Source organism: Odocoileus virginianus, chromosome 15, assembly GCF_023699985.2.
Source record: "Odocoileus virginianus isolate 20LAN1187 ecotype Illinois chromosome 15, Ovbor_1.2, whole genome shotgun sequence".
Taxonomy (NCBI): domain Eukaryota; kingdom Metazoa; phylum Chordata; class Mammalia; order Artiodactyla; family Cervidae; genus Odocoileus; species Odocoileus virginianus.
This window is the reverse complement of record NC_069688.1, coordinates 33147037-33165461: the sequence shown is the minus strand read 5'-3', so window position 1 is coordinate 33165461 and position 18425 is coordinate 33147037. Positions and strand designations below refer to the sequence as shown.

The 18425-nt window shown below is 44.0% G+C and overlaps 1 protein-coding gene across 1 annotated transcript in view; it reads right to left on the bottom strand.

Annotated features, from left to right (window-relative positions):
- Nucleotides 1-473: 473 nt before the first annotated feature.
- The window catches only part of EXT1 (exostosin glycosyltransferase 1), a 309265-nt gene continuing 291313 nt past the window's right edge, over nt 474-18425 (bottom strand). The window contains exons 8-11 of the mRNA XM_020889053.2: nt 12248-12337; nt 6440-6600; nt 3413-3584; nt 474-1018 (exon numbers count right to left, since the gene is read on the bottom strand). Of these exons, the coding sequence (XP_020744712.1) occupies nt 833-1018; nt 3413-3584; nt 6440-6600; nt 12248-12337 (609 nt within the window). The 3' untranslated portion in view covers nt 474-832. The remainder of the gene's footprint in view (nt 1019-3412; nt 3585-6439; nt 6601-12247; nt 12338-18425) is intronic.

The following is an 18425-nucleotide window of genomic DNA, read 5'->3' as shown; positions in this document are numbered from 1 at the left end:
AAAGCACTGGATAACTATTATGGGTCAGGACTTCTACCTCATTAATATGCTGGTGACTTGTCTGCATGGTTCCGTGTGCAAACTGCACATTTCTTAATTACATTGATGCTTTCTTGGTACTAACTGCCCCACCCCTCTCAGTGACAAAGATGACCGTACTTCCCAAACAGAAAGTTTTCAGTTAGAACGGTCTATGTGGAGGTTATAATACCTTCTCTCATGCAGCAATATTTTAGAGATAAAAGTTCAAGTGGATCTGCAAATTCAAAATGGAAAGCAATCTGCATTGGCAAAGCTGAAGAGTGAAGCTGTCTCAGGTATGCTCGACTATTTCTTGACACAGGGGAGACTGACTCAGGGTGTTTTCCATGGAGTCTGAGCTTTTTGTAACTTTTGGGCACTCTGGGTGACCCACAGCAATGCTGTTTGTAGGGTGAGGGGCAGCAGCTTTGAAATATTCACAACCAACACAATTTTGATTAAAGAAAGAACTCTGGTTTTTAATAGTTTTGATCATTAAAAAAGTTTAAACCTGCATAGCAATCATTTCAAAAATAATTATTTAATGTTCCATAATTAAACTGTACACAACCTAGTCTTGGGACATAGAAGCCAGTGAGGTGAATCTGGAGCAGTCCTGTGCAGTCCCCCAAGTCAGGAGTAGAGTTTCCATTGGCCATTTTTTTTTTTCCTGTCATTCTGTTCATCTTAGTTTATTTGGATGCTTGGCACAATCTGGCTCCGCTGCTGAGCGGTCCTGCACACGGCAGAGAGACAGCTGACCCTGTCCTCCAGCCCTTCTCGCAGCCCCTCCCCGACTCGGCCGGGTTCTTCAAAGCCGCTCGATGTCTCGGTATTTCTTCCGCAGAATAGAGACCTGGTCTTTAAAGAGGACGGGGTCCAGCCTCATCTGAGAGTGGATCAGCGGCATGTAGCCAAACCAGCTGGCAAACGTATTCATGCAGCTCTGTCGCTGGGCAAAGTGGTCAGGGTCAGCCCAGCGGGAAGCCCGAGAGGTCTGGGGAAAGGGAGAGAAACAAGGGAGATGATGAGTTGGGTACCAGGTGAGAGGGACACACGGTGGGAAACGAAGTCGGGTGCAGTGGGCATATGTTAGGACTCTGGGTCTGGCCTGGCCACCATGGCCACCCCATCCACGTGGCTGGTGAAGATGCAAGCACAGGTCCAGATTTTCAGCCTTGCTAGATGTCTTCCCCAGACCTGCCATGTTCCCTAACGTCCCAAACAAAGATCCACAGGCACTGACATAGTCTCTGGGCCATGAAGGACCTGCCAACTGAGTTTCAGCTGTGTGGTTACTCAACAGAAAACTTCTTTTTGCACTTGGGGGTAAATACAATTGACTCACAATGTGTGTATGCTTTCAAAGATAATTTTTCAAAGCCCTCCTGTGAACTTGGTTGATTCTGGCTAAGTAGAAAGATGGTTGCCATCTCTTCATTCTCCATGTTGACCTTGAGACTGGTTTAGATAATTTAAATGACTGACATTGATTTAAAAGAAAGCCATAAATGACTCCAGCGCTGAAATTGAAATGGACCAACAAAGCATAATGTCTTCATCTTTGTATGAAACAAGGAAAAGGTGGGCTGCCCAATTATGTTGGAAAAAATCCATGAACTCACTAACGTCAATAGGTGATTATTTAATGATGCATATATATATATTATATATAGGTGTGTGGTATAACATGTTTGTATCCTCATACATTGTTAGAAAATACTTTCATAGGAAGGTACATTTTGCTGTGAGAATCACTCAGAGTCACTGTAAAACTACAAGTGTCAACATGCTTGAAAGTAAACACAGATGTCAAGTTGCCTTGGAGCAGCAAAGCAACAAACAAAATACTATTTGTAAAGTGTTTTCATGAGCTCATTTGAGCCTCGCAACAACCTAATCAAGTGATCTACCTGTGTAATAACATTTCCACTGTACAGATGAGGAAGCAGGTTCAAGGAAGTTAAAATTGTTTGTTCAAGGCTAGAAAGGGGCAGAACTCAGGCTTCATTCTTTTTTTTTTTTTTGATGTGGGCCATTTTAAAAGTCTTTATTGAATTTGTTACAATATTGTTTCTGTTTTATGTTTTGGTTTTTGGCCACAGGGCATGTGGGATCTTAGTTCCCTGACCAGAGATCGAACCCATACCCATTACATTGGTGGGTGAAGTCATAACCACTGGATTGGCAGCGAAGTCCCCAAGCTTCATTCTTTACCATTGGTACTAGAGAAACTCTGCTTGGTAAGTCAGAGACAGTAGCAGATTGAGCTGACCAGTTGAGTCCATATCAGAGTTGACAGTTTCAAGTGATAGTCGCTCAGTCATGTCCAACTCGATGCAACTGCAGCTTACCAGCTGCAGCCCATCAGGCTCCGTCCATGGAATTCTCCAGGCAAGAACACTGGCGTGGGCTGCCATTCCCTTCCAGGGAATCTGAGCCTGGGTCTCCTGCATCATAGACAGATTCTTTACTGTCCGAACCACCTGGGAAGCCCTAGGGCGCTCCATTTTGCTCCTATTATTTGGGATGAGCCTGTAGATCATTCCTGAATGACCTGCTCATCTCCAAAAGGCCAGACACCCTGTGTCCCAGCAAGTGCTCACATTTGTGAATGGAAACACTGTTGAGATCCTAAGCTCATTCTTATTCTCTTACAAATGGAAAAAGAAAAGAGTCCACTACATAGTAGTGTATATGTTAATCTCAAACTCCTAATTTATCTTTCCTCCCCCACCACTATACCTTATGGTAGTCAGAAGTTTGTTTCTGTTTTGTAAATAAGTTCATTTGTATTTTTTTTTCCCCCAGCTTCCACTTATGAGAGATATCATATAATATCTATACTTCTCTGTCTGACTTACTTCACTTAGTATGATAATCTCTAGGTCCATCTATGTTGCTGCAAATGGCATTATTTCATTTGTTCCCATGTCTGAGTAATATTCCACCACATAAAGAATCTTCATTATCCATTCATCTGTGGATGGACATGTAGGTTGCTTCCACATCTTGGCGATTGTAAACAGTGCTGCTATGAACACTGGGGTACATGTGTATTTTCAAATTAGAGTTTGCTCTGGATATATGCCCAGGAATGGGATTGCTAGATCATATGGTAATTCTATTTCTAGTTTTCTTAAAGAAACTCCATACTTTTTTCCATAGTGGCCACACCAATTTAGAGAGCTTTTATATTCTTGACATAAAGATACCCTTGACTTTCATCTTCCCAATTATGTGCCAACCATATGCTCCCTCAGGGCTTTTGGATGTGGTTTATTTCCTGGTATCTCCTCGTTATGTTTCCTACAAGAAAAGTGTTGTCCTCATTACTGCAGACTGAGCCACCAGTGAGCAAAGCAAAGGAGGAGATGTCTCCTTCCCTTACCTGTCCCATCATTGTCTCCTTATACTGCTTCTTTTGGGTCACTTTGATTGGAGGCAATTTTGTCACAGCAGACACCAGGAAATTCATGAGTATGTCCTCACAGTTGGCCAATTGGTCCACCATGTTCTTCAGGCTGGCTGGCAGGTAATGGGTGTAAAGGTAGTGATAATATCTGTAAAAACCAAACACAGGTATCAGCAGGGGCCATCACTGCATAATAACAGCTGGTCTTCCTTGATAGAAAACACATACCCATTCTTTGAATCCCTAAACACATCATGGATGATGATGATGACAATTATCATTTATATGGTACTCACTGTATACCAGGTAATGTTCTAAAGTGCCTTCTCAGAAATTCCTCACTTAATCCTTATAAGGAACCTATGATGTAGGTACTATTATTATCCCTGTTTTACAGACAAGGAAACCAGATACAGAGAGCCACAGATGCAGATATTGTCTGCTCAGTCTAACTTTAAAATCAGGCTGGTTGGTTAGAAACTTAGATATAAAAGAAGTTACTTACACATATCATTACAAGCTGCTTTACAATTTTAATTAGTGGCTTAATTAGAGCTGTATTCAATACTATCCCATAACTCTGGTTCCAACAATACAATCATTCCATTTGGGGAGCCTCTAAGCCATGTATTTCCTCACTGTTAGAGCTATTAATCTGGTGGTCAATCATTAATGGAGAACACACAATTAATTTGAATTATTTCTCACCCTACTATTTTTTTGGAGGGGTATATATATAGCACATGTTGCTCAAAAGTAATGGTGCTAATGGTAAAGAACCCATCTGCCAGTGCAGGAGATGAGACACAGGTTAGAACCCTGGGTTGGGAAAATTCCCTGGAGAAGAGAATGGCAACCCACTCCAGTATTCTTGCCTGGAGAGAGTCCCATGGACAAAGGAGCCTGGTGGGCTACAATCCATAGGGTAGCAAAGAGTCAAACACAACTGAAGTGACTTAGCACACACACATGCATATACAGCACATATTTCTAGGAAAAATCACTTGACCGAATCCGATTCACTGAGTGCTGGCAGCAAGAAGAAAGAGGCGGCATCTTGAAATCAAGACCCGGTCACCCCAAATGCTTATACCTTGTGCATTTCCAACTCCATCCCTGAGACAACAGGAGTCTCTATTTTTTTTTTTTTAAACTAAAAAAGACGAGGTGGTATGTTCACCTTACAAAGGAGTCGGGATTTCAAGAATGACTCAGGAACATTAGCCTTCTACAGTCATGAATTTGGCCATCTTACCTGAGTCCCCTGGCTTTAAAGACCAAATCCAAGAAAATAGCTCCAAAATGTTTATTCCCAACCCTGACCTTTTTCAAAGCACTCTTCAATGTTCTCACATGCCCAAGACCGAACTCCTCTATTTTCCCTAATACCTGTTCCATCTATACTCTTCCCCAGCTCTACTGATGGCTTACTCTATCCTTTTAGTTCTTCAGGTCAAAAAGCCTGAGTCATCAAACTCTATATCTGGTCTGTCAGGACATGATGCTGGAGCATCTTCAAAATACACCCACAATTTGATCACTGCTTCCCACCTCTGCTGCTCACTTCCTAATCCAGGATCCATCATCTCCTATCTAGATAAGGTCAGTCAGCTCCTAACAGGTTTCCCTGCATGTACCCTGGCCCCATTTGTAGTCTGTCCTCATCACAGCCTTCACAGTGGATGGCTAAAACATAAGAAAGACTGCCCTCCTCACACTCCTCCACTGGTTCCCATGTTACCTAGAAGAGAGGCAAGTCCTCACAATGGACAGCAGTGTCTGGCATCTGGGCTCCCATGATCTCTCTCACTTGCCTGCCCCTCACTCCACCTGGGTCACATCGATCTTCTGGACATTCCTCCGGCGTCCTGCCTCAGGGATCGATTCCAGCTGCTCCCTGCACCAGAGCACTCTTCCGACAGGTACTCTCCCGCCTAACTTCCTTTCCTCCTCTCAAGTCTCCTCTCAACTCTCACCCGCTTAGGGAGGATCACCCTACACCCCCCAACCTGCCTCGTCTCCACCTTTGGTACTCCTCATCCTTTAAGCCAGAGAAGGCAATGGCACCCACTCCAGTACTCTTGCCTGGAAAATCCCATGGACAGAGGAGCCTGGTAGGCTGCAGTCCATGGGGTCGCTAAGAGTCGGACATGACTGAGCGACTTCACGTTCACTTTTCACTTTCACACATTGGAGAAGGAAATGGCAACCCACTCCAGTATTCTTGCCTGGAGAACCCCAGGGACGGGGGAGCCTGGTGGGCTGCTGTCTATGGGGTCACACAGAGTCGGACATGACTGAGCGACTTAGCAGCAGCAGCATCCTTTATGCTGCTCTGGTTGACTTTTTGCTATATAGCTTATGTCCTAACATATTATAGGATTATTATGTATACTGTGTCTCCCCTTGCTAGAATCAAGACCTGTGTCTTTTCTCTATTTTATTCAGTAGTAAATCCCAAGCACCTACACCAATGCTTGCTTAGTTGCTCAGTCATGTCCGACTCTTTGCGACTCTATGGACTATAGCCTTCCAGGCTCCACTGTCCAAGGTATTCTCTAGGCAAGAATACTGCAGTGGGTTGCCATGCCCCTTTCCAGGGGACCTTCCTGACCCAGGGATCAAACCTAGGATCTCCTATATTGCAGGTGGATTCTCTACAGTCTCAGTCATCAGGTAAGCCCCAGAACCATGCTGGGCGGTGCTCCATGAAGTATTCACTTTGTTGTTCTTCTACACACTCAACCCCTCAACACACCCTGAGGATGTCTCCACATCTCAGACTTGCTGAAGATGCAGATCTACCATCACTTCTAACGATGCAATAAGCCAAGAGGTTTTACTGGTTTCAAAGACACATGTTAACCACATCAACAAAACTAAAACAGGGATGCAGACTAATTTTTGCTAAGGTTGTTAACAAGACTTGGCCCAAGTTCCAATTTTTGCAGCAGCCAGAAAGTCATGTAAGGAACAGTGTAAAATGATGTCCAGGCTCCTCACTTGTGGTAAATAGCAGCTCCCGTCAACACCATGGAGTAGTCGTTCGTCCACTTGGACGTGTAGCCCCACCGCTCCTTAGAGTTGTCCCAGAAATGGCTGCGTGCGGGGTACCCCACAATCCTCTCGGGGAAACTCTGCCACACGGTGAAGGCAAAATCCACCTGCAGGCAGAACACAAGCCAAACAAGCAATCAACAGTGTTAACAAATGTCAACAAAACATTACCTTCCCCCTGCTAATTCGTAATGCGAAATCCTGGGACTGTTGGGAAACATTAATTCCACGTATTCATCAGCAAATTAAACTGACTGCTTGACATTTTGCCCCATAATTATGCACATTTTTAATGTTTTCTGTTAAAGAAACTTCAGATTAGTGTGGAGATGAAAGAAAGAAAAAACCAAACCAAAACACTGGCGGATATGTCCTATAGAAATCCAGTCTGTTCAAGATTAAAAAAAAAAAAAATCAGTTGCTTTTCCCACCCCCACTGCCCCACAGAGGACACATGACCATTCATGGGTGGGAGGAACAAACGCATCTGTTTTATAAACAGGAGCAGATTTTCTATATACATCCAGCATATGAATATATAGCATGTAACATTACCAGCACACAGCAAAGCCATAGTGACTAAAATCAAGGCATCCACTTAAAAGCCAGAGAAAAGATGTTTAAAAAGCACACAAGTTCTAACAGGAATAAGAGCAGGTATCATCAAGAGCAGAAATTCAGGCCTCTCAGGTGTGAAGATGCTCAATGCAAGGGAAATTTAGAAATGTACCCACAGTGAAAAATCACTAGGAGTAAGTGGGGACAAGGCCAAATAAAGCCATGGGATTATTTTAAAGGAAACGCAGTGAAATGACTTCCTAATGTTCAAAATTACCCAAAGCATGTACTCTGAACCTGCTACAAACATTTGTAGTTAGCAAATGAACAGTCAGTTTTCAAATGTGTGCGCTCACTTCTGACTTTCCATGATTATTTGATAAATAATAAAACAATACACAGAAAGTTTTAAAAAAAGGTAACAGAAATGCTCATAATTGTGTAATGCTTATAATACGACAGGCATGGTTACAGGTACTTACATACTTTAACTCATTTAATCCTCACGATAACCCTGAGAAGTAGGTAATTTTATAGTCTCCAGTTTACAGAGGCGGGGAAGCTAACGATATGGAGGTTCAAGTATTTTTCTGAGTTAGTAAGTGGCAGAGTCAAGACATGAACTCAAGCCATCTGGTTTCAGATTCAGGGTCACTGTTATCATAGCCTCAGTTTTAGCTCCGTTGCTACAGTGTGGAAAACAATTTCTCTTATACAGGTTACACGTCCATCAACAACCTTTTCCCTATAAGTAAAGCAAATGGAAATTTCATATATTCCACATATATTTCAAGCCTTGGCATTGTGATGGTGGCTGAGTGATGCTACCAAGTCCAATTCCTGACCTCCCAGGGGTTTAAAAGCAGAGAAGTTAGGAATTCCCTGGCAGTCCAGTGGTTAAGACTCTTGTGCTTTCATTGCTGAGGGTGAGGGTTCAATCTCTGGTCAGGGAACTAAGATACCACAAGCCATATGGTACAGCCAAAAAAAAAAAAAGAAGGCGGAGCAAATAACTGTTAGTAACAGCCCTAAAGTGGAAATGACCCAAATGCCACCAACTCATGAATAAATATGCCAAATATGGTATATCCATTCAGTGGAATATTACTCAGCACTAAAAAGGAATGAAATACTGATGCATGCTACCACATTGATGGACCTTGCAAACATTATGTTGAGTGCAAGAAGCCACATACAAAAGGGCCCATATGTGATTCCATTTACATCAGGGGTCCAGGGAAAGCAAATCCACAGAGACAGAAAACAGATTGGTGGCTCCAGTGGACAGGGAGTGACGGATTAATGGCTACGGGGTGTCCCTTTTGGATAATGAAAATGTTTCAGGATGAGGTAGAGGTAATGAGTGTATAACACTGGGAAGGTACTAAATACCACTTGAAGATGGTTAATTTTATGCTTTGTGAATTTTACCTCAATTACAAGACAGAGCGAATAAGCCTAAAGATGAGCATTTCCCAAGCTTTCACCATATTCATTACCATTGTTGCTTCTTTTGCCACATTCCCACAATAATATACATTTAATGACTTAGTTAATATTTTTCTTTAAACTGCCTATACTTCTTTCATTTGTTTGTTTTTAAGCACCATTCTAGGTAAACAGGTCAGTGAAATTGTAGGTTTAGGAAACACCAGTCTGAGTGATGTGCAAGGGTCCTATTTTCTCCAAATTCTTGGGGCTTAGTTAAAAGACACAATTTTTGTAAACAGCCATGAATTTAAAATTTTATGAAGAATTTAGTCTGGTGCCCTGACTCAAGATATGAAAAGCTTAACAATATAGCTTGTGCGTGCATGCTTAGTAGCTTCAGTCATGTCTGACTCTCTGCAACCCTATCTATGGTTGGTAGCCTACCAGACTCCTCTGTTCCTGAGTTTTCCAGGCAAGAAAACTGGAGTGGGTTGCCATGCTCTCCTCCAGGGAATCTTCCTGACCCAGAGATTGAACTCATGTCTCTGCACCTTCTGCATTGGAGGCAGAGTTTTTACCACTGAGCCACCGAAGAAGCCATGGAGGGGGAAGCAGGGGGTTGGGATATACATTAAGAAAGTATGGCGGGGCAAGGGGAACCTCAAAGTTAAAATACAGTAGGTGAGTGGACAGTATTTGTCAGAAAATAGAAATCAGGTCGTGAAAACGTGCACCTTGTCACTGGCATTCACAACTAATGGTGCCAACTGGTGGGACAGTGCATTATGCAGTCCATTGGCAAAGAAACAGCCCGACTGTCAGCACTCTTTGGGGTTTTCCATTATCCTTTGAAAGGGAGACGCAGACACTGGCAACTACTATAGAACCCGATGGGGTGTTTTCATCACATGAATTCCTCCCAATCTCAAAGCTGTTTCAAGTCATTTCAAAGCAACTCAAAAGTAAATTCCGATAAAACTATGATGCTTGTGATAGTTCTCTTTTCAGGCTGCTCATTAACACATCAAAGGAGGCAAAGGTCAGCTTATGGCCTCTTCTCTTAAAAACCAACATCTGTTTTCTTTTGAGAGTGTGCAGCAATCCAGATAAATGTAAATAACTAGAAAACCAACTCTGTCTAGTACCCTTTATAGGACGCTATTTAAAAATCTATCCTTAATACCACAGAGAGGCTTTTAAACAAGCTAAGGATCCTTAGAGAGGAAATAAAATGAACCAACATCTATTCACCTAAAAGAGAAAACAGAAATCTTTGTCCTCCACCATGTTGGGCAACACAACTGTGCTACTGATCAGTTACAAAGTAAACCAGAGGGCCAGCCTCTTAAATTTACATCTCATGTTCAAGCCAAGCTGACTTCTCATTGCTCCATATACAACACATGTTCTTCCTGGTGTGCGCTGAGAGGCTGGAACTGCTGTTCTTTGAAAAGATATCCACTAGCATGTGGATCCATCACAGCAGCTGGAAGTTATTTCACCGTGGGACAGGGGGAAACAAATCCTAGCATGAGATCTATGGCCTCATGCCTAGGGGAGGACAAGAGGTGAACCAATACTTCTGGTCCTAGGGTAACGATTTAGGTGTGTGCTGTGGTCTTGACTATCCATTCTGCCATAACAGTGTGCTGCCTTTCCTTTGTCCACTCACCAAGATCCACTCTCCATCCTTCTTGCCATGCCCCACGCCTGAGACAATGGAACTCTATGGACTGCTCAGCATGGGCTTCCTTGCTGGCTGCTTGGGTTAGGTCAACTGTAGTTGTTGGCAGGAAAATTAGGTGGGACAGAGGCAGGGCAGTATTTCTCTCCTGCTCTCCCCGCAAGCCCTGGCTTTGGCACCAGAGTCCTGGCAGCTGCTGCACCCCTCCATGATCATAGTTCTTGCAGGACGATGGCCTCTTCATCTCTATTCCTCCTCTCAGGGACTGCTATTGTTGTTGTTTAGTTGCTAAGTCATGTTCAGCTCTTTTGCAATCCTGTGAACTGTAGCCCTCCAGGCTCCCCTGCCCATGGGATCTTCCAGGCAAGAATACTGGAGTGGGTAGCCACTTCTTACTCTAGGAGATCTTCCCGATTCAGGGACTGAAACCACGTCTCCTGCTTTGGGTGGTGGATTCTTAACCACTGTGCCACCAGGGGAGTTATTCTCAGGGACTCTGGAAACACTACTCCCTTCCTTCACTCCTTCAGGCATAGAAATAGAAGCTGCTTCCTGCTCTCACCACTCCTCAGGTGCCTCTCCATCAGCTCCTATGGGGTCCTTTAACCCCAACCCATAGTCATCCTCCGTCCCTTCGTTTAAATCACTTGATTTGAATTCTGTTTGCTGCCAGGACTCTGCCGGCTCCAGGCAGGAACTGTGTAATCAAAGTACCTGGCACGGGGAGCAGAACAAACCCATCCCACCATAAATACTTGTTGAATGAATGTGCACCGGGGGTGCCAGCTTCCTTTGCAGGAAGCAGCAGAAAAATGCAAGCTGGAGTGTCGCGTTCCCTGCATTCCATCACTGTCATTCCCTTTGAACATGAAGCATCTTTCCCCTCTTCTCCCCCCCACCCCAGCCCCATCTTTCTCCTGCAGCCTCACACGTGACACAGTTGGCTGTGTGTTCACACTTTAATCCTTTAAGCACGTATCTCCCCAGGATCACTCATTCACCAAGTATTTACAGGGCTTGCGCTGCATAGAAAGAATCTGACCTAGGGCATGTGTCCCGGGGGGTGATTTTGGTTGCCCTTCCACAGAACATCTGCTGAACTCCATTGGATGGAAACTGGGAAACATCTGTGGAATTGAAGAGCAGCAGAAACCAACAGCCCAGGTTAACATGAGCCCTGGGTATGGGGGCAGCAGGCCATTAGAATCAGACTGGTACCCAGGAAAACGTCTGGGGCTAAGTGTTGATGTTTACATTAAGAAGATAATGATATGAATGAAATTATTCCTATGAATAAAAAGGAATAAAAGAAGGAGAATGGGGTGAGTAGCTAAGTCTCCAAGCTTTTTAGCAACTACCCTGAATGATGTATTTCCGACCTGCTACATTTTTGTGTAACTGTCTCTGGTCCCCTCTTTGGTTTTAAGTGAGGTTTCAGAGATCAATACTCATTCGAGTTGTAAAAATTGGTTTTCTATCATATCTATCTTTCACCTTCTCTCTCTCCCCCTCACACGTGGCTCTGTGCCATCTTATTTTTGGCACAAATACCTGAACATCTGAGAAGGCAGGGATCTCCATCTCAGCCTTCAAGTGAAACTGTTTGCTCTCGTGTGGGTGAAAGAAAATGTGCATTTCCAACCAAAACGGAAAAGCTGCCTTTAGAACCCAGAAATAGTGTTCCCCAACAGAGGCCATACACGCCTGCACAGCAGTAGGAGGATCGTGAAAGATGGGGGCTCTGGATCGTGTAGTTTCAAGAAAATACCAAACAGGCACCCCTGCCCGCCTCCTCTGGGTCCCTCTGTACACCTGCCCACACCTGTGCCATTTAAAAACAAATCCAGAAACAGGAGGGCAGACAGGAGGGTGAGGTGAAGCACAGCCTGGCAAGTGAGGAGCCAATTAGCAGAGGAAACAAGGGGAAAATGCTCTCATCAGGGTTGATTCAAACCCACTCTGCAGGAAGTCCTGAAAAATGTTCTGGGCTTGGCCAAGGCAAGGGCAGAGGAGGTGCCGGCACCCTGGGGTTTGAGGTGACTGCCTGCAGGGCCTGCCACCCCTCCTGAGAGGCTGCTTACCTCCGTGGTTGAAAGCACGGTGTCCTCATCAAGACTGAGCACAGCGTCTGTGACGATGTTGTCATAGGGCAGGAAACGGCTGCTCATCACCTGGGAGGCACGGGGGTGGGGGGGACAGGCAGGAGGTAAGGAATCAGGTAAATGGAGAGTCTTGTTTTAGGGAGAATTCCCCCCGCATCCTCACCTTCACAAAGGATGCTCAACCATCATGTCACCCCTCAACATAAAAGGCTTCCATTTCCCATCAGTCCAGATTCACTGAATTCCACCATTACTTGGCACCTACTGTGTACAGACACCTTGCCAGTCAAAGGGAGGCCAGAGGTAAGTAAGATATACCCCCTGTCTTGGAGGAGTTCACAGTCTGCAGGGAGACCAAGATGACCAAGACCAAGATGCAGATCATCAGTCCTGGCCTGCTATGAGAAATGCCAGGAAATAGGAGGATGCAGTAACCAGCTGCTTGGAAAAGAAACGAAGACCTCTGAGAAGTGACCCTGATAGCTAGGAATCCACCTAGTGTAAATAGAAATGAGGGCTCACAGAGGGCTCAGTAAATGCAAAGGCAGAGAGTGGACAGCCAGTGCTCTGGAGGCCAGGAAAGAGTGGATGAAAGGAGCAGTGATTCCAAGCATGGGACACACGCCACTTGATCGCCACCAGGTCATTTTAGAAGGTGCAAAGACAAATATTTAAAAATTTCTAGTCTTCATTTTAGCTCAGAGAAGCAAAAATATGTACAAATACATATTAACAGCTATAGCAATAAGGAGTAGTAGTAGAGTTACTTAAAGATAATTTCATTAAATTGAAAAGTAAGCTGATTTAAAGAAAAATATTAAATAAACAATAGAACATGTGGCCCATGGATTAAGGAAAACTGTAAAGCTAGTATATGAATAAGATTTGGGCAGCTCCAGGATAAGGCACGGTGAGATGAGTGTATGTTTGTTTCTACATGTGTATGTGTGTGCCTGTGTGTGTGTGGTAAGGATCTAGGGGATCATTTGGAAAATTGAGACCAAAGAGACTATGACAGTTACATCTTATACCTCTGGGCTAAGGTTTCCATAGAATAACTAATAAGAATGATGATATAAGAAAAACCAACATTTTTAAAATATTTACTGTGTGCCAAGGAATGTTCCAAGTTCCTCTCATTTCATCTTTATTACAACCCCATTGTATATGTAAGAAAACTAAGGTACAGAGAGGTTGTGTCTTGCTCACAACATTCCATCCAGCCTTCGCAATCCTAGGTAGCTGTCCCCAACATTTTTGGCACCAGGGACTGTTTTCATGGAAGATAGTTTTTCCACAAGCCAGTGAGTGGTGGGTGGTGGTGGTGGTGGGGATGGTTTTGGGATGATTCAAGCCCAGTTCTACTTACTGTGTACTTTATTTCTATTATGATTACATCAGCTCCACCTCAGATCATCTGGCATTAGATCCCAGAGGTCGGGTACCCCCTGGTATAGCACACTTTAGTCGCTACACTCTTTCTGTCTTGAGGTTGAAAGGACCTCAAAAGTGACCATGGAGCACACATGGCGATCTCACATTCACCACCCTCCTCTAAAAGGCATATTAGCTGTTATGTCATCCTCTCCCAGTTCACTTTTGGAGACGGAGAAAGAAGACACTTGTCATCAACTTTCAAGGCATGAAGGCCAGGGAAGGAAGTAGTTAGGTGCTGGAGGCAAAGCGAAAAGGGGGCACTTAGTCTGGCTGCCAAGGGTGAGCTCTCCACAAATCTGAGAATGCCTTAACCCACTCATCCCGCCCAAAGCCCAAGCTATATTTATATCAGGAAGTCAGCTCATCCACAAGGCTCGTCTCAGAGTCAGTTTATAAGTCTGTGAAGCTACTGGAGGGCTTAGGACGTTAAAGGATGGAAAATGTCCACCAGAACCCACCTCTAGGAGCTCAAGGGACATATCTACAGCATAAATGGCTCCAGGCTCTGCTCCCACACATCTGTCAACTGGGTCAAGTGTTTGTTTTTTTCCCCCCTCAGGCTTTCAAAATAAAATAAAATACAAAAGCAATCAGCAACCCCATATGCACAGGGCTCAGAAATCTCAGCCTGAAGCAATTCTCCTGACACTGTTTCCTTGTCCATTGACTAACACAGAAGCCATTAGTTGCCAGCTTAGCAATGCCCTGACCTTTCCCTTGTTAAGCCTACAGGGGAAGAGCTGCAAAGACAAGGCCTATAAATTCAAAATAGAATTTCCCAGCCAAAGCAGCCAACACATCAATTTTAAACTCAAGGCTAGAGGTGGAAATTTAAAAAGGGGAATGAGGAGGACATATGACTTCCTTCCCCTGTTATGGGCCCAACCACTGGGTTTAAAAGAATCCATTTCTTTTTTCTGAACCTGCTTCATCAACAAAAGTTAAGCACCCATAAGCCAGCCACTTCCAAATTCTAGTGTAGAAACTAGTGGCTCTTTCTCAAATACCCTGGAGTTCTAAAAGTTCCACGAATTAGCATGAAAGGAGTATGTACTTACAAAGTCAATCCAGAGTAAGCTGGGTTTCCCTTGTTAACTTGTTTAAGAAATATTTAGCTACCACAGGAGCCCGAGCCCTTCTAGAACGAACAAACATGACTAGAAAATGACAAAGGCTCAAGAAGTTCCCTGTCAGGACTTCCCAGGTGGTTCAGTGGTTAAGAATTTGCCTGCCAATGCAGGGGACACAGGTTGGATCTCTGGTTGGGAAACCAAGATCCCACATGGGCAACTAAGCCTGTGTGCCCCAACTACCCAACCCACATGCCACAACTAGAAAGAAGCCTGTACACTGCAGCAAAAGACCCCACATGCCCCAACTAAGACCTGATGCAGCTAAACAAATAAATAAATATTAAAAAAAAAAAAGTTCCCTGTCCAGTTGGGAAGTGAAGAAATGTTTGTAAGTAATTATACAAAGCACAAGAATTATTGACATTTATCAAGTACCTACCATGTAGACCCACTTTGTACGTACATTTATATGTGTAGTATCAAACTATGTGATTGATACTATCTATCAAACCAGTTAGGTGTTAGGATTTCTTCCATTTACTGAAGGGGAGGGTTGAGGCACAGAGAGTTAAATAATGTTCCTGAGGTCACAAAAAAGGAAGTCTGACCTCAGAGCACATAAGACAAACCATCAATTTACAACATCCCCTTAGAAAAGGAGCTGACATTTATCCAATGCCAAGTGTATTACGGGGCTGAGCACCTGTAATACAGTATCATATTTCTTCAAAACGAGCCCAAATCTTAGCCCAGGTGCCCTAGAATACAGAGTCTAAAGGAAGATTTGAGGGCAAATGCTTTACTAGGTGGTACAGTCCCAGGGCGGGGCTTCCCAGTAGCTCAGTGGTAAAGAATCCACCTGCAATGCAGGATCTGCTGGAGACACAGGTTCATTCCCTGGGTGGGGAAGATCCCCTGGAGAAGGGCATGGCCACCCACTCCAGTATTCTCACCTGGAGAGTCCCATGAACAGAGGAGCCTGGCGGGCTACAGTCTATAGGGTCACACAGAGCTGGACATGACTGAAGTGACTTAGCATGCACATACACACACATGCATGCACAGCCCCAGGGCAATGACAGTGAGGGGAAAGGAACCACATGAACTACTGGAGTCACTGGCCAAAGTCAAGGCTGCAAAATGAAATGTTAGTAGCTCAGTCGTGTCTGACTCTTTGTGACCCTATGGACTGTAGCCTGCCAGGCTCCTCTGTCAATACTAGGACTCAACAAATGGCCTGCAGTCCAGACAGAAATATGGCTGGGAGGATGGGAGGTATTTTATAAGACACGTCTGATAAACCCTACAGGAAAGGTACTATTATTATCATCATCAAATAGAGGAAAACAATTGAATGGGAAAGACTAGAGATCTCTTCAAGAAAACTAGAGATACCAAAGGAACATTTCATGCAAAGATAGGCTCAATAAAGGACAGAAATGGTACGGACCTAACAGAAGAAGAAGATATTAACAAGAGGTGGCAACAATACATAGAAGAACTGTACAAAAAAGATCTTCATGACCCAGATAATCACAATGGTGTGATCACTCACCTAGAGCCAGACATCCTGGAATGTGAAGTCAAGTGGGCCTTAGGAAGCATCACTACGAACAAAGTGAGTGGGGGTATGGAATTCCAGTTGAGCTATTTCAAATCCTAAAAGATGATGCTGTGAAAGTGCTGCACTCAATACGTCAGCAAATTTGGAAAACTCAGCAGTGGCCACAGGACTGGAAAAGGTCAGTTTTCATTCCAATCCCCAAATAAGGCAATCCCAAAGAATGCTCAAGCTACCGCACAATTGCATTCATCTCACAGGCTAGTAAAGTAATGCTCAAAATTCTCCAAGCCAGGCTTTAGCAATATGTGAACCATGAAATTCCAGATGTTCAAGCTGGTTTTAGAAAAGGCAGAGGAATCAGAGAGCAAATTGCCAACATCCAGTGGATCACTGAAAAAGCAAGAGAGTTCCAGAAAAACATAAACTTCTGCTTTATTGACTATGCCAAAGCCTTTGACTGTGTGGATCACAATAAATTGCGGAAAATTCTGAAAGAGATGGGAATACCAGACCACCTGACCTGCCTCTTGAGAAACCTGTATGCAGGTCAGGAAGCAACAGTTAGAACTGGACATGGAACAACAGACTGGTTCCAAATCGGGAAAGGAGTATGTCAAGGCTGTATACTGTCACCCTGCTTATTTAACTTATATGTAGAGTACATAATGAGAAATGCTGGGCTGGAGGAAGCACAAGCTGGAATCAAGACTGCCAGGAGAAATATCAATAACCTCAGATATGCAGATGACACCACCCTTATGGCAGAAAGTGAAGAAGAACTAAAAGAGCCTCTTGATGAAAGTGAAAGAAGAGAGCCAAACAGTTGGCTTAAAGCTCAACATTCAGAAAACTAAGATCATGGCATCTGATCCCGTCACTTCATGGCAAATAGATGGGAAACAGTGGCTGACTTTACTTTTTGGGGGGCTCCAAAATCACTGCAGATGGTGACTGCAGCCATGAAATTAAAAGACACTTGATCCTTGCAAGAAAAGTTATGACCAACCTAGATAGCATAGTAAAAAGCAGAGACATTACTTTGCCAACAAAAGTCCGTCTGGTCAAGGCTATGGTTTTTCCAGTAGTCATGTATGGATGTGAGAGTTGGACTATAGAGAAAGCTGAGCACCAAAGAATTGATGCTTTTGAACTGTGGTGTTGGAGAAGACTCTTGAGAGTCCCTTGGATTACAAGGAGATCCGACCAATCCATTCTAAAGGAAACCAGTCCTGGGTGTTCATTGGAAGGACTGATGTTGAAGCTGAAACTCCAATACTTTGGCCACCTGATGCGAAGAGCTTACTCATTTGAAAAGACCCTGATGCTGGGAAAGATTAGGGGCAGGAAGAGAAGGGGATGACAGAGGATAAGATGGTTGGATGGCATCACTGCCTCAATGGGCATGAGTTTGGGTAAACTCCAGGAGTTGGTGATGGACAGGGAGGCCTGGCGTGCTGAGATTCATGGGGTTGCAAAGAGTCAGACACGACTGAGGGACTGAACTGAGCTGAACTTCCTCATTTAATGCTTATCAAGCAGCTCTCTGATAACCACATTGCTTGACCCCAGCCCTTGGAAGGGTGTGACTGTATCTGTCACCTCTCCCATTGTGTTCCCACATGTTGCACAGTGTCCAGCATACAGTAGGCAGCCTACACTGGGACTGAATAGACAATGTATGGATCATCTTGTCCACACAACTGTTACAGTTCTCCCTGCATCCTGTTGAACTACATGAAAAGGTCACTGTGGCAGCTCAAAGGATGATTTCAAATGGTGCAACTTAATACACTGATAATTCTTATTCTGGCTCAAGGATAGTCTACTTAACATGAGACAATCTCTCACACCCTAAGTCTTTGGGAACCAACAGGGAAAGTCTCTTAGATGACAACCTCAGTGTCATTTAATAGAGACTAATTTCTATTAAATTTCACTTAATAGAGACTAATCTCTTCAGAAGGAGAAGTGGGTGACAGAGGGTGAGATGGTTGGACGGCAGCACTGATTCAATGGACATGAACTTGGGCAAACTCTGGGAGATGGCGAAGGTCAGGGAAGCCTGGTGCACTGCAGTCCATGT